This window comes from Aricia agestis, chromosome 8, assembly GCF_905147365.1.
Source record: "Aricia agestis chromosome 8, ilAriAges1.1, whole genome shotgun sequence".
In the NCBI taxonomy this organism is placed as follows: Eukaryota; Metazoa; Arthropoda; class Insecta; order Lepidoptera; family Lycaenidae; genus Aricia; species Aricia agestis.
Window position 1 is genome coordinate 5,449,482 of NC_056413.1, and position 16,715 is coordinate 5,466,196.

At 35.5% G+C, this 16,715-nt stretch overlaps 1 protein-coding gene across 3 annotated transcripts in view; it reads left to right on the forward strand.

The window, feature by feature from the left end:
- Positions 1–3,576: 3,576 nt before the first annotated feature.
- The window catches only part of LOC121729909 (choline-phosphate cytidylyltransferase B-like), a 33,938-nt gene continuing 20,799 nt past the window's right edge, over positions 3,577–16,715 (forward strand). The window contains exon 1 of one of the 3 annotated variants that reach the window (XM_042118611.1): positions 3,577–3,874. In XM_042118611.1, coding sequence (XP_041974545.1) covers positions 3,725–3,874 — 150 coding nt within the window. In that variant the 5' untranslated portion in view covers positions 3,577–3,724. Of the gene's footprint in view, positions 3,875–14,535; positions 14,913–16,715 lie in introns of those variants that run through there. The other 2 variants (XM_042118609.1, XM_042118610.1) reach the window with 2 other exon arrangements.

The window sequence follows — 16,715 nt, forward strand, 5'->3', positions numbered from 1 at the left end:
TCATCACGATCACAGGGCCGGCACATCTACTCCCCGAGTCGACGCTAAGCTATGCTATAGCTAAGTAATGGCAGCGCAGCGGCGAGCATTTTCAGTATCATATCACATATGATTTTAAACTTTGTCTTCATTACAGACTGCCCACGCGCCGCCGCCGCGTAGGAGTCGTCAGAGTCATAGTAAGACTTTCCAAGTTTCTCAAGCGATACTATGTATTACACTAATGAAGATAAAGTTTAAAATCATATGACACTGAAAATGCTCGCCGCTGCGCTGCCGTTTCGGTGTGATTGAGCCTAAAGATCAATGAGCGATAGGTTTCACAAAAGTTACGCAATCACACTGCAGCGTTCCTCGTATACTATATTGTTAGATTACTCATTACAGGTGACAATATTGTAATTTGTACCACAGTCCACAGGTCTGTGGCCACAAGGTACCTAGGCTCGGTCAGGGGCCAGGCGGCCCAATGAATGTATAATTCGGTCTATGGTTAAAGGATTACTTTAAATAAGCATTATGCATATATATTCGTATTTATCACTTACCAGACACGAGTCGGGAGTCAGGGACAGGACTCGGGAGCGCGGCGCCCGCGCCGGCCGCCCTTGGACTGCCAATGGAATGAAGTGGAAAAAATGGAAGTCTTTTGCCACACGGTGTGGCCAACACCTTGAGCTTACCCTAGATGGGCCTAGAACACTGACCTCCAATCTCCATTGTATACAAATTATATATGTACGTGGGTCACACTGAAAGTGTTTAGAACTAGCTAGTTAGAAACATTACTAATGAAAACTTTTTTTTAATTACAATTTTAGAACTCTTTGGTAACTATCTGGTATATTACATTTATTTGTTATTTGTTTTGGTGAATTGGCGGCAAATCTAAAACTCTTGTTACACGTGAAAATGAACTTAACGCGAAAAAATTTTCAGTTAATGATTTTTTATGACTTTTGTTGTGGGCTTACTCAATAACAAAGCTTTGTTATGCTGCTATTACCATTTCATAATGAAGCCCCATCTCGTGTCACTATTTACAATTGGTTTAACGAGTTTAAACGTGGACGTAGCAATCTCACTGATGATCCGCGTGAGGGACGTCCTTTAACAGCGACTACTGAAGTTAACATTAGTGTTGTGCGACGCATGATAGAGGGAGATAAAAGAGTGACCTACCAGCAGATACGGGCAAGCCTAGGCATTGCTATGGCCGGTTTAAATAGTCAGTACTCAAGATGCATCTCGGTCTCAAGAGATGGTTCAGGCTCTGTGATTGGTTGGCTGTCAAAATTTGGACCAATTATAGAGCCGAACCGCGTCTTGAGACCGACATGCATCTTGAGTACTGACTTTTTATACCGGCCTTAGAGTCAAGTTCAACAAATATTACATGAACATTAAGGCGTCAGGAAGCTTTGTACCAGATGCATTCCCCATACTTCAATCGACGACCAGAAACGCCTTCGCATGGACTGGTGTCGCCAAATGCTAGATAAGTTCAACGGCGGTGACTCTAACGCTGTATTTGACAACCTCACAGGTGATGAAAGCTGGATATATTGCTTCGAACCCGAAACCAAAAGACAATCAGCTCAAGGGGTGTTTCCTTTCGAGGTTTGGCCAACTAAGGTAAAAGGAAGAAGTCAAGGCAAAAAGATGATTGCCTCATTATTTGGTCGGAAATGTAAGTTTGCGACAGTTGTGCTAGAAGATGAAAGGACAGTTACTGCAGAATGGTATGTCAATCGCTGTGTGCCTGTCGTCTTGGAAATATTTTGACAGCAGCGCCCTCGAAGCAGGACACTCCTTCACCACAACAATGCTTCAGCGCGCTCCGCGAGACAGACTGTTGAATATTTGACTATGGCACGTGTTGAGATATTGAGTCATGCGCCATGGCGCCCTGCGGCTTAATTTATTCCCAAGAAATAAAGATAAAATTCGAGGTACTCGCTTTACGAGCCCTGAAGATGCGATGAAAGCGTACGAAAATGCCACAGAAGAGACCCCTAAGGAAGTCTGGGCCCACTGCTTTTTTCAGTGATTCCATCGAATATGACGATGTGTAGAAAGGAACGGAGATTACCTACTTCTAAAAACAATAAAAGTATTGGCAACTTTCTACATTAAGCCGTTTTTCATTTTCTAAAAATTTTCAGTGTTACCTAGGTATAATGGAAGTCAAAAATTATATTATTTGGTTACTTAGGGCCACAGAACAATAATGCTTAGGGTCGACCCACACGTACCACAACATCGCAACGACAAATGTCGTCGAACAGTGGTTACGTGTGAATGGTGTCGCTGCAGCTTTTTGTAGTTGCGTTGTGGTATCGACAAAATGCCGACGTGGTTGCGTTGATGCCAGTGGTTGCGATGTGGTTACGCACGAAAGTCAATAAAATGGAGAGGGGAAGAACGCGAGCGGTGTGCGCGCACTGTAGTTGCGGTGTCGTGTGGTTGTGGCCATTAGGGCCAATCCACACATACCACAACCACATGACAACCACAACTACACCACGTGGTCGGGCGTATATTTATTTCGTATTGTAAGACTGGTTTGCACCAGAGGCGTGGGTAAAGTTAAAGTTAGATTTTATGGTTATAGTTAAGGTAAATTTAACTTTAACTTTAACTTTACCCTTAACTTTGCCCGGAGAAATTGACAGATGACAGCTGATCCAACAAGGTTATAAATGCGCGTGGGCAGGGGCGCTGCTGGTAAAGGAGAACCATATACTTAATATATACTGTCGTAGGAAAACTGGCAAAAATGGAGGTTTTTGTATGATGACAGCGTTAATTCCTTTTTTCGCCACATGCATTTAAAACCTTGTCGAGCTCTATGGTTATAGTTAAATATGGTGTCTTGATGGCGTCCATTTTTAACTTTACGGTACCCAAAGATTTGACATTTTGCACTGTAGTCAAAGTTAAAGTTACAGTTAACATTTTGCACTGTAGTCAAAGTTACAGTTAAAGTTAAAGTTAGTTGGTGCAATCCAGTCTTAATGAACTAGAGTTAACTAGACCATTCACACGTACCACACGTAAATAAAAAATAAGAGAATTCTATAAATGTGCTAGACTGTGACAATATTTAAAATGTAATTTATGCGTTCTCTGTGAAAATACAACGAAAAAATACACCTTATTACGAATACTATACTCACAACAAATTTTCCCGCCTGTCATGACTTTCTTGACGCACTATTTATCGTATATTTTTCACACAGGTGAAAACCAATTTTGGTTTCGTTTGACAGCTCGAGATTGAACTGTTCTGTAGAATCCGCCCATCCTAGGATTTTTTATCTGTGTTCGCTGTCAAGGATCTTCATCTTCTTTGTCAATAATTGTCATCAAATGTCAATCTTGTGTCAATCTTCAGTCATCATCCGTGTTTTGTTTTTGTCGATTTCGTGTTGTCAATTGAGATTTTCAACCAATTTCACGTAAATTTCTTTTAAATATTATATTTTACACGATTTCTTGAAGCTTTTAAAATATTTGTTATATTGGTGTGTATTTTAATGCATTTAATTAAATTAAAGTGAGGTTATGAATCATATGCTCCACAACAGATTTTAATTCTGATGATTTCGTAATCGTCGTTTAAAGCGTTAAAAACGATAAGAAGTTTCAAATTTATTAACAATATTTAATAAAAGTCTTATGTTACGCATTATTTATTCATATTAGTGCCTGTCATGAAATAATGTCTCGAAAGAGAAGTCGACTTAGCACCGAATCTGAAATGAGTGCTAAGTTACCAGAAACCGGATCCGGAGTAGCCAAAAACGGCAGTGACGGGAGTTTCAGTACCGCCAGCAGCAGCAGTCAGGCTAAAGAAGAGTTCCAGCTGCAGGTAAGAGTGCAGCTTTTGATGGAAAATTTGTAATTCTATCTTTTGTTTCATTTTAATTTACCTACTACATAGTAAATAATCTGTTACTTCATGGTATAGCATTTTAAACCATCAAGCCTCAATAGAATACAATAGCATTTCCGAGAATCCCCGATCGAAGGATTAAGTAATATAATTTATTAAATTATGTAAAATAATTTGTAGTAAGTATTGATTATTCACCTTAGTGTAAGTACTCACCTACAGTTTTGCTCGATCGAGCAATCACGTAGAGTAAAAACCACGGCTCGGGCTTTCGTCCACACATTCAGTATTGCTCGATAGTTTTACTCCATTTTGAAGGAAATTAGCTACGACTAATAAAAACTAAGGAAGAGTAACTGTGTCTAAAATTTGTCAAGCCGGCTCGATGCGAGCCATCGAGCTGTGAGTTTTTGCTCGATTTTGAGTTAAACTAACAAACAAAACCGTATGTGAGTACTTAGCATTATTTGTTCAAATAATCAATGGTGATAAAGTATGGTGATAAAGTTGTTCAAAGAGAAAATCTACTAAAAACTTTTTAAAATTAAAACTGTGCAAGTCTTCTTAGCCATGAGCAATGTAGTACTTAACAGCTAGAGCAATATTTCATATATTTTAAAATTTCTCCATAATACTGATTTTAAGGAATCACACTAGTGTGTATAAACTTGCAAATTTCAAAGGTGCTGTTTACAATGTGCACCTTGTAATGATACAATATCTTGATAGAACTTGTAACATCAATGAGAAGTGACAGCACAGACCAGTTATACATGTATATACATATGTATAATTACTGGTCTGTCGTGACAGTGAAGTCAACTTGCTATGAAATCCTCAAAGTTGAATCTTTAATATTTATTATGTTACACGCGAATACTCGTCAGTCAGAGAGATATTATTGTAATGTTATGCTTAAAGATAAATCTATAATGTAACATTACACATGAATGCTCCCATTGTGGGAGCACCTAGTGTTTTTCGTCACTTTTAGCCATTTTACTTGAAATTTTAACCTCTGAAACAACATTAATAGAAACTCTTAAAAAGTTCCAATGGGTCCAATAACTCTTCTAATCTGGTTATTTCTAGTTCCTATGAATATTCTGTATGGCATGGCCTTAAGTTGATTAATGATAATTAAAGATGTGAACAGATGAAGTAGGTAACTAACAATTAGAAAATTGACATTTTTTTGCATAAATGGAGGCTTTAGGACCAGAAAATGGTTTGAAATCAAAAGAAAGTGGATATAAAGCCAGACGAAGAAACATAGATAAGTTACAACATTTGTTAAAATTATAAGGGGAAAAATGAGTAATTGTCCAAGTACGAGTATGTTGTAAAATGTTAGTTATCAATAAATAGCACAATTGTGGGAAAACCAGACACAATAGCTATTCAATTGTTATAGTTGGGCCGCTTGGGAGTTAAGCGTTATTATTATCCGAAAAAGGAATAAGCTTACACCTGTTTCTGCACTAGTTAAATACATTGTGTTTTTCTTCCCACTAATGATAAGTTCTAATCTAACCCCATTGCTCACAAATTCTAATTTTAGGCCGATTTATGTAGTTCTTGCAATATAATATTATTTGAAATTGAGTTAGAAAAAAGAAGTTTATAACATGATTAAATAATCTCTCAAAGTCAAAAAGCCTCAGAGAACGCTCATGCATTTGCTCATATTAATATGTTTGAATTGGCCTTGAGTAAAAATATTGAAGTGGCCACTCGGTCTACTTAATGTTGCCAGTTGAATGGCTCATCTCCAGCTATTATGATTCATGAACAATGGCTGAGCCTATAATGAGTGTGCCTTATTAGTTTGCTCATTTATAAGGTGAAGCTTTAAAAAAATATAATGCAGATTGTAGACACCTATTATTATAATTAAAGACTTAAATGGAAGAACTAGATAACTAACATTTTATAACATAAGAGCAATTATCCATTTTTCCCTTATATTTTGAACAAACCTTGTAACTTACCTACTTCATCATCTAGCTAATATATCTGGCTACACAAAAAATACACAGTTTATTGATTTCAAATAATTTTTACGGCCCTAAGATCTCCGTTTATGCAAAAAAATGTCAATTTTCTTTTATGAAATAAGGGGGCAAACGAGCAAACGGGTTACCTGATGGAAAGCAACTTCCGTCGCCCATGGACACTCGCAGCATCAGAAGAGCTGTGAAGTCATATCAAGAGAGAAGTGCATTGCCGGCCTTTTAAGAGGAAATAGGGGAGGGTAGGGAAGGGAAGGGATAGGGGAAGGTAGGGTAGGGGATTGGGCCACCGATAAACTCACTCACTCGGCGAAACACAGCGCAAGCGCTATTTCACGCCGGTTTTCTGTGAGAACGTGGTATTTATCCGGTCGAGCCGGCCCATTCGTGCCGAAGCATGGCTCTCCCACGTATAAAGTGGACGTTTTGCAGTTACTTACCTGCTTTTTCCACTAACATCTTCTTTTGGTATGTTGTATTCAAAGATTCAAAGATTTTATTTGCAAACTAAGTAATTTATATACAAACATTGTAAGTAAAACTTAGTACCTTGTGCAGGCGTTTGCTTAAAAATTGTGAACAATTACAACATTATAATATAATATTTTTTACAATATTATGTTAACAATGCGAAATGTTAATAAGTATCTTAATTTTATTTTATTTTATTAACAATATTTCTAATTATATAACTATACTAGTATATTATGTATATCTATATAATATACCTATGGGTAGTAATATATTTTATGAACTTTGTTATCTTTCAACAACTATTCAGGACATACAAAATCTAGGTTTGTCAAAAAGTGATAAACCAAATCTAGGTTTGACTGTACAATAATGCAAGATGCAATTTGCAGAATAATATTACTAGATGTTCCGCGTGGCTCCGCCCGCGTAATTTAGGAATGTCACGGAAACCGTACATTTTTCCGCAAAAAAGAAACCTATGTCCTTTCACGTGGTCTATTCTTCTTGTGTGCCAAATAACATAAAAATTGCTCCAGTAGTTTCTTAAGATAATAAGCAATCTATACTAATATTATAATTCTGAAGAGTTTGTTTGTTTGTTTGAACGCGCTAATTTCAGGAACTACTAGTCCGATTTGAAAAATTCTTTCAGTGTTAGATAGCCCATTTATCGAGGAAGGCTTTAGGGCTTGGCTATATTTTATCACGCCAAAACTAATAGGAGCGAAGAAATAGAGGAAAATGTGGAAAAAACGGGGGAAATTATTTAAAAGGGCTTATTTGAACGCGCTAATGTCAGGAACTACTGCACCGATTTGAAAAATTCTTTCAGTGTTAGATAGTCCATTTATCGAGGAAGGCTATAGGCTATATTTTATCACGCTAAGACTAAAACGAGCGAAGAAATAAAGGAAAATGTGGAATAAGCCGTTTCAAATAATTTTCCCCCTTTTTTCCACACTTTACTGTATTAGCGTGATAAAATATAGCATCCCTTGATAAATGGGCTATCTAACACTGAAAGATTTTTTGAAATCGGACCTACAGTTCCTGAGATTAGCGCGTTCAAACAAACAAACTAACAAACTGTTCCGGGGTCATGTCCCCTGTGACCCCCCCCTTCGGACCGCGCCTGGTCTGACAAGTAAGATGATCCATGCGTCGGATGGGCATGTAAAATGTCGGTTCTGCGCCTGATCTCTCGCCGGTCGTGTCGGTCTTCCGTCCCACTGGGTTATGAGAGTAAAGGAATAGAGAGTGCTCTTGTGTACTGCGCACACACTTGGGCACTATAAAATTACTCCTGCGTAGCTGGCCTGGTTTCAATGAAACCGACCACTATCACCGAAACCGGTGTGGGAGCTATTATTATTATTATAGACAGAGACCAGATATTTATTACTCTATGGTATAGACTAGAAAATCGGTCTTGTCGCAGTAAGTGATCTGAACAAGAAAAATCATAGGCCGAACAGTGAACAGTTTGTATGCTTAACAATGCCAGCAAGGTGACATTACCACATACCAGCTAGGAAAAATAATATTCTTACTTTCATATATTGTTATGAAGAAATGAGCAGCATATTTTTTGCAATACCAGCACCATTGATGCTGACGTCTTAACATTGCTTACCTTGCGAATGTCAAAGAGGTCAGCAGTAGATAGCTAACTGGGGTGAGCAACGTCAAAAACATCAGGCAAAAGCTGCAAATTCATTAAAAATTTTCCTCTTTTCCATAATGTAATATTTTAAATACTAGATGATGCTGATATGATGATAAAAAGTGTTCAAGGTCCTTTCCCGGGACTAAAAGTATCTCTTAGATACCAAATTTCAGAAAAACTGGTTAAGATCGACAAAACTAAAGCAACCAACGACGAACCCTAAGCTACGTGTTGAACTAAATGCAAGTAAATATTCGTCGATCGTCGAATTTAAAAATCCTAGAGGTTTATAATCGTAGACAGAGCATCTTATTCCTTGTTTATAATGATTCTTACCAAAAAAAACTGTCACGATTCTATCACGATTTATTCTTACCAGAATAAATCGTGATTAGAGAAGTACATAAATAGACGATCATAATAAAATGTGTAAACAGTGAAGAAATATCGAAAGCCAAACAAAAAATACGGGCGTGGAGCCAAAGAGTGGCGTGATCGCTGACCATGCCACAGCTGAACTAGATACATCCAGTATGTGGTCTGGGAATTAAATTTAACGGCTAAATCATAATAAATATCATAGCCACAGAACATAAAAAAAAAAAAAACAGAAAGGCCTATACATCATGCAATATTATGTTGATATTATCTACATAATTTTGTATCGGGTTTGCTCAGAATCAAACCATGAACACTGTTTTCATAGAAGTTTTACAATTAAGTGGTTAATAAAAAGTAAAAAGTAAAATAAGTGGCTATAGCCTGAAGTCTGAACAAGAAAAATATAGTTAAGTTCGTACCTTCGTTGCAGCTAATGCACATCTATGAATTTTTTTAAAGGAATGGTCGTAAAGAGTTACGGTCTTACTACAAAAGATTTAAACACCTGTTGAACAGTTGATTAGAAAAAAATTCAGTACATAATTGTCTCAAAACAACTGTTCAATAGATATTTAAATCTTTTATGGTTCTCCATTAGACTTTAGAGGAAGCTTAATGACCTATCAAAAAGGTGTTTCATAAGATACTTACCGAATCTAGTGACATTAAGTTTTACGATATTGTGTTTCTTCTAGCTTTACATTAAGATTCAAGACCTAAAAGTCAAGCGCAAATGGGATAAAAAGATCAAAATGATAAGAAAGCAATAATTATAACTTATAAGTGCTTAGGTTTTTTCATAATAAGTAATAACCAAAGCTAGAGCAACAAGAACAGACGACGTAACTAAATTAGGATTTCTGAAACCGCTATTGTAGAATCTGAGGATCACGCTGTAGTTATTGAAAGAGAAATACGAAGTACTATTATAATAAAGGGACATTACATTAGTTTATCCCTACTACAAGCAGTAGGTTGTAGGTACACAGTTGTGTAATCGATACAATGAGTCATACTGTGAAACCGGGCCCTAGGTAAACCCGCTGACACTAATGATTCTAAAGACTAAACGAATACAAATTTTGCATACGCCATTAAAGTCACGCAAGGATTCATATAGCATGTAAACAAACATAAAGTACATTATTTGAATCCTAATTATTATAATTGTTAAAATGCCAATGACTAATACTTGTTTTCAACCCTCATCCTTTGGGATTTTAAATTCAAAACAATGTCATTATCTGCATTATGTAATTATCGGCTTTAAAGTTAAAATGACTCAGATGGCGTGATTTCAATGTGAACAATTGGTAACTTCCGATACGAACACAAGAATGACATTAGCAATAGATAGCGGTGAGAAGAGGCTTAAACAGATGTACACTAATTAACAACGGTAAAACAACATTCCCTTGCTAACCTAATTGTATTTTTTGCAAAATGTTGTTTTCAGTCTTTTTACCCTAGAACTTCTAGTTTTTAGGGTTCCGTACCCAACGAGTAAAAAAAGGGACCCTATTACTGAGACTTCGATGTCTGTCCGTCTGTCTGTCTTTCTGTCTCCAGTCTGTAACTCAATAACCGCTATAGCTAGACTTCTGAAATTTTCACAGATTGTGAATTTTTGTTGCCGCTATAACAACATACATTACTAAAAACAAAATAAAATTAATATTTAGGGGGGGCTTCCATACAACAAACGTTTATTTTTTTGGCCTTTTTAGCTCGTAAGTCGTAATCAATAATGGCAACTGCTAGGCACTTGAAATTATCATAAAGTTATTAGTTGTATGTAGATACCTTTTTAATCAATAATAATTTTTTTTCTTTATTTAAAGGCCTTACATCGTAAGATTAAGTCGGCCTATCAATATTAATATTTAAATAAAATAAAAATTTAAGGGGGGCTCCCATACAAAACACAATTTTTGGTCTATTTTTCCTCTATAACGGTACGGAACCTTTTTTTATTATTTTACAATAAATCCTAGAATTTTAAGCAACCGAAATATTTGCATTACTTTTTTTTGCTCTTCACTTACTACTTTTCTCATAACTTACTATCTTTAGATAGTATTGTTTTCAAACCAACGTATATTGTCTGTTTTACTGCAATATAGCGTCGCGTCGTGCATTTGTCATCAATGACTAACATTACCTGCAATTTGCACTGTTTCAAAATACATATAATCTTCAAAATATTTAGCAACCATTTATTTATTTATTTTATTTTATTTTATTTTTATTTCTTCGGAAAACTTACAGCTATTATCATAAATTAACTTGACTAAATAGTAACTATAAGCCATTTAAAAGTTTTCGCAAATAGTTAAAAAATGTAAGTGCACAAAAAGTAACAGAGAAAAAACTTAATTTAATTATTTTTTCACATTGCGTTCACTAATCATGGTTTAAGCAATTTAATAAAAAGGTAGTCAATATTCGTGTGAGTATGTATAATGTTAATAAACTTATTCTACACTTATCACTAGTTAAAAACTAAACTGGATTAGTATCTAGATTCTAGTTTAGTGACAAATTATCAGCTTTGAAAAAACGAGCTAGTTACCGACTGTCTAATCTTATAAGGCTTAGTAGAGAATATGTCAAAGGAAGGATTTATTTTTAAAAACTCATTAAGTTGAGAACTAGCCCTTAGTAAAAACGAATTACTGCGATAGTAAGTATTAAAGGTAGGTACATCTATTGGAACGAAATTTCTAAAATATTTGGTGGGGATACTAAAATTTAATTTCTCTAACAGATATGTGCTGTCAATGTTACTATTGATAATTTTAACTAAGTAGGAAAGATCAGTTATATTTCGTCTAATTTCAATGGTAAAAAGTGAAAATGTCTACATCTTTCTTCATAATTGGATAAATAATAATTACTTCTAAACTGTAGGTATCGTAGAAAACGCTTTTGAACACACTCAATCCTATTTATATATATGTCATACCTGGGGTTCCATACCTCCGAGCAATATTCGAGCACACTGCGCACAAGAGAGCAAAACAGAATTTTAATAACCTTAAGTCCTGTGAATGCTTTGCTCATCCTTATGATGAAACCAAGTGCCTTCGAAGATTTATTTACTATATGATTAATATGTTTGTCGAAAATTAACTTTGAATCCATAATAACACCTAGGTCTCTCATTTTATCAGTGGACTCAAGATTGGTATTATTAATAGTATATGAGAACTTAATTAAATTTACATTGCGAGAAAACGTCATCATGAAGCATTTGGAGACATTTAGATCGAGTTTATTTATTTTGCAATAATGACTAAACCTATTCAAATCCTCCTGTATTAGGCGGCAATCTTTGATAGATGAAATAATCCTAAAAATTTTTGTATCGTCCGCATATAATAAAAATTTTGAGTATTTAAAACATGATGCAATATCATTTAAGAAAATGGCAAATAAAAGGGGCCCTAGGAGCGAACCCTGGGGCACTCCTGAGGGAATTGAAACCCAGTTGGAGATAAAGCCATTAATAGCAACAGCTTGTGAGCGATTGGTAATGTACGAGCAGAACCATCTGAACAAACTACCATGTACACCTGCAAACTGTAGCTTTTTAAGTAGCATTGAGTGATCAATTCGATCAAAAGCCTTACGAAAGTCCGTAAAGACCATATCAACCTGATCACCAGAGTCCATGCACGAAGATATATAGTCATTAGCTATGACAAGGTTAGATACAGTCGAGCGTCCTTTCATAAAGCCATGCTGCTCAGGTATAAACCAGCTACGGAGTGTGGAATATACCTGGCGATGTACGATACCCTCAAAGATTTTAGCAAGGATACATAGCTTAGAAATAGGTCTGTAGTTATTAATAGCAGTTTTGTCTCCTCCCTTGTGTACTGGCGTTATGAAAGCGGACTTCCAGATGCTAGGTACATGTCCTTCGTTAATTGATCGGGAGAAGAGGATACACACAGGGTAGACTATGCTCTTAGCACACTTAGAAATAAATATCGGATGTAGATCATCCGGCCCAGCTCCCTTACTGAGATTAACCGACTTGAGCGCATTTAATATTTCCGTCGAATTAATATCAATAGTTCCGATGCTAAAACTACTTGAGTTAACATTATGGTCATTGGTGTTATCATTATTGCAGCTCGAGTGTCGAAAATTAGCCTCAAAATATGTATTGAACAAATTGCACACCTCTTCGCCATTAGAAGCAAATGTTTCATTGTAGCTCATAGTGGAGGGGAAACCATTACCCGAATTTTTATTATCTTTAACATATGCCCAAAAACTTCTAGGACTATTCACAATATTGATTTCAGCTTTCTCAATATAGGACTTAAAGCATTGATGTTCTAAAGTTTTAACTCTGTTTCTCAATAATGAAAAAGTATTATAATCATCAAGGTTACCATATAATTTGTATTTCCTGTGGAATTTATATTTTTCTTTGAGTAACTTTTTTAGGGGTGCATTAAACCAGGGAGGAAAGCTTCTGGACGATGATATTATATTTTTGCTTGGAATAAAGGTGTTACGGAGGTCGTATATAATATTATAGAAATGCTCAACTGCATCTTCTAACGGTTTATCATTAAGGACGGTCTTCCAATCAGTAACATCAAGAGCGGAGCATATGCCATCATAGTTACCAGAGTTGTAAAAATATTTCTTTCTTTCATTAGATTCCAGAGTTCTTTGCACGCCCAAGCAAACATCATTTATTTGTGCTAATTAAAGCAAGCAAGCATTTAATTAGCACAAATAACAGAATGGACATAGTAATGAAGTAGAATACCGTCATCAAGTGATTAATGGATCACTTGATGACGGTATTCTCAAGGAAGAAATAAAATTCATGTGCCTACTACTTATCATGTTCAACTAGCTAGTCTCCTTTAAGTAAATTTAGCTGTTTTAGCTGATTTGATTAGTCTTTTTCCAGTCTATAGTTGCTGTTTAATAAATAAAGCTTTGAATACGCATGCATGCCGTACAATTTGGCGTTCCCCGTATCTTGATTCTTGATTAGATCAGAATGATCTAAGATGACCAACTTAGATAAAATGTCGCACCCACCTTATCTCCAAATTTATTTTCGGAACATCTCACTGTTAACAGGTTAGTTATATAACACTAAACTCACCCCTGTTTATTTATAACGTGTGGAATTATACCTAGTTTATTTAATTTGGCATACGTAACTCGGTCACTGTGCCGGTCAATGTCTTCGTTGTATTTTAGGATGTATAATTACTTGTTATAATATTTTGACTTCTCCACAAATCATTTTGCTAGGAATTCCAGATGATTTGGGTCATCCCTGTCACTTGTTACCATTGATTTGCTAAAATATATGAACGTCAGTTATATCAATCAATTTATTGATATTTTTAAATTTATTCGTTCGTTCGTTTATTCGAGAGTTATTAATAAGCATAATTACTTGCACCTGCGCTATTATCAGTATTTTTAAAAGTATCTATATTCTTTACCCATTCTCTATTATTCATCATTCATCAATCATCATTTTTAATTCCTTTTATATTTATTTATTCCTTTTACAGCTTCATTTTTCAGTTCCAATTCATATCTGAATACTTTGGTTAGCAAAAGCTCATGGAATTTGTCATTGACATACTTACTTCCTAACATTTAAATTAATTACCTAATTGGGCCTTCTTAACTTCAACGTCATTTAAAGTAAGTGGATGTAAGAAGGTTAAGTAGTAGTAATTACTAATTATGTACCCAAAAAAACGTATTTTTTTCTGAATCATTAGAAGTAGTATTTCTTTTTTAGGACCTATTTGCACGTGAATTAAATATTTTAAAGAATATTTTGCATAAAATTTTGTATTTAGTATTATTGACCTGCTAGTTATTGCTTAAATGTGTTGGGATTGTTTTATTCATACTAGTGACGATCACGATACTCACGATGTTCGGTAAAGTGTCGGAAAGATCGACCCTAAGCAGCGTAGACCCTATCGCGTTCGTGGCGCGACGCGTGTCTGACAAAAAGTCCACGTCGGCGTCGCCGGTCGCGCCACCGGGAGCGCCCCCCACCCCGCCCCCTCGCTCGCCCGACGCTCCGTATTGAACATTCCGCACTGGCTGCCAGAAGGCATGCTATACTATTTAGTCGCTCGTCAAAACACATACCGTGTGCGCGTGTTTCTGTGAATCCAACGAGTGCATTTATTTATGTGCATTACAATTGCATTATTTACGATTTTATTAAGTAGTTACATTTTACACAACCGCGAAGTTTCGGTCAGATATTTTGATGATGCCAAATATTCTATAGTCTCCGGAAGTGTTTGGTATCAATAATAAAGTTTAAAACTGAAATAATAATTTGATGATGTCAGCTCTAACCATGACCACGACGCTCACTAACGGGCACCACAACGGAAAACTGGAGAATGGACACAACGGCTTCAGGAAAAATGGTTTCGTCAAATTACAATCACAGGATCACAGTGTAAGCAATATTTAAACTATTATAATTTATAATTTAACAATCCTCAAAATATGACATTCCAAATAATGTAACTTGCAAGTCATTAAATCAAAATTTTTGAGTAGGCAGTTGTGCTAAATGCTCAAGGCTGGATTCCGGTGATAGTTGCTTATGATAACTAAGTCACGCATTTTGCATATTCACACACAGGTACAGCCCAAGGCCATACCCATAGGTGCCCAAAAGAACAATGCAGAATAGCCGTTTAACAGTTAAAAAATAAAAACAAATGTCCAAACGAAATGTTCTAATAAAATAATCTCAACGTTATTTCGTGTAAAATTTTAAAACAATACAGAGTTATTATTACCTGCTGCCAGCTGAAGGTTGTGCAACGGAGGCTGAAATAGTCACGTGCGGAAGACAATTAGTAAAGAAATACTTGTCACAATTAATGTTATTAAGATCTAAATACCAACGCACCCTGATCATGTACAAGTTACAATGTTATCAAGTTAACGTCTCAGAATGTGGCTTATGGATTTAGACAGAGAAAATCCAATACAAACGTAAAAATAATAACTACTCCTGTCTAGATTTATGCAGATAACGCTTGCAATCCCATCACCAGAGTCGTTGCGATGTATCAAATGGTTCTAATAACACTTATCAAATCTACAGTCATTGGAGAATCAAATAAAATGATTTCTAGGGAAATATTTTAAGCAAAATATGCGTAGAATTTGATTGAGGATCCGATCATGAATCAAGGTTTGCAATCATATTGGCTAGCTTTAAGCACTTCCCCACATCTGCACACTTAACATAATATGAAAAGAATTTCCTTTCAAGAAGCCTAAAGTATAGCAAACGATTGAATTAGATTTTAGAGTCTACATTTAATAATAATATAAATAAACATTTATTCAACAAACACCTAGACCTATTCATTTAGACCTTAGATCGTATCATATCGCACTTTAGGAAACAGTGAAAGTATTTGACGGGAATTGTTATATTTGCATAGAAAGTGTGTAGTTGTTTGTTGTATGTAGTTTCTAATAAATATTTACAAGAAAACCAAAAGAGAATTATGCGTATTGGAGATATTCGATCGAGTTTGTGGGAGAGAATTTTAACAAGGGTATCGACCCTGCGGAATTAAGGTACAAGTTATATTAACTTGCGCTTTTTCTTGCGCCATTATTTTACTAATTTCGTTCATTCCTCAATTATTGTAGGTACAATACTAACTAACAAGCCCTATCTGTTGTTTGTGATCAAATTTCTCTTCTTAGGGCTGCTGGAAGAAATTTCTTTAGAGATAAGCAATACCTTTTGTGTCGTTTTTCTTCATCTGTTTAATTTGTTAAATGTTTTTGTGTGCAATAAACTGTTAAATAAATAACAAGGTATAACATTAAGCTTTCCCTTTTCATTGTTCCTAAGTGTTCCCAATTTTCCTGTTGTTAATTGTTATTAACGTCGTTCATGCAGCTATCACAGTATTTAAGCGTATTTATTTACCTATATTACTGCACATATTTTACTTAAACGTTAGCCATAAGGCTCGAATTCCTGTATTACTTTACCGTTAGTTACTATCGCAGTTAACTGCATCTAATTTACTACATCGTCTGCAACGGTATTTTGCTTCATAATGGCATTTTAATATACCGAATTCATGTTTGGACTTACGATTCATTAACCCAAGTTGGTTAACATCGTTGCGATAGTTTCTGTCGCGGAAAATAACTAGAGGTCACATCTAATCTGTACCATGTTGAAATTTATATCGTCTTATCTGACATGACTCTGACCTCT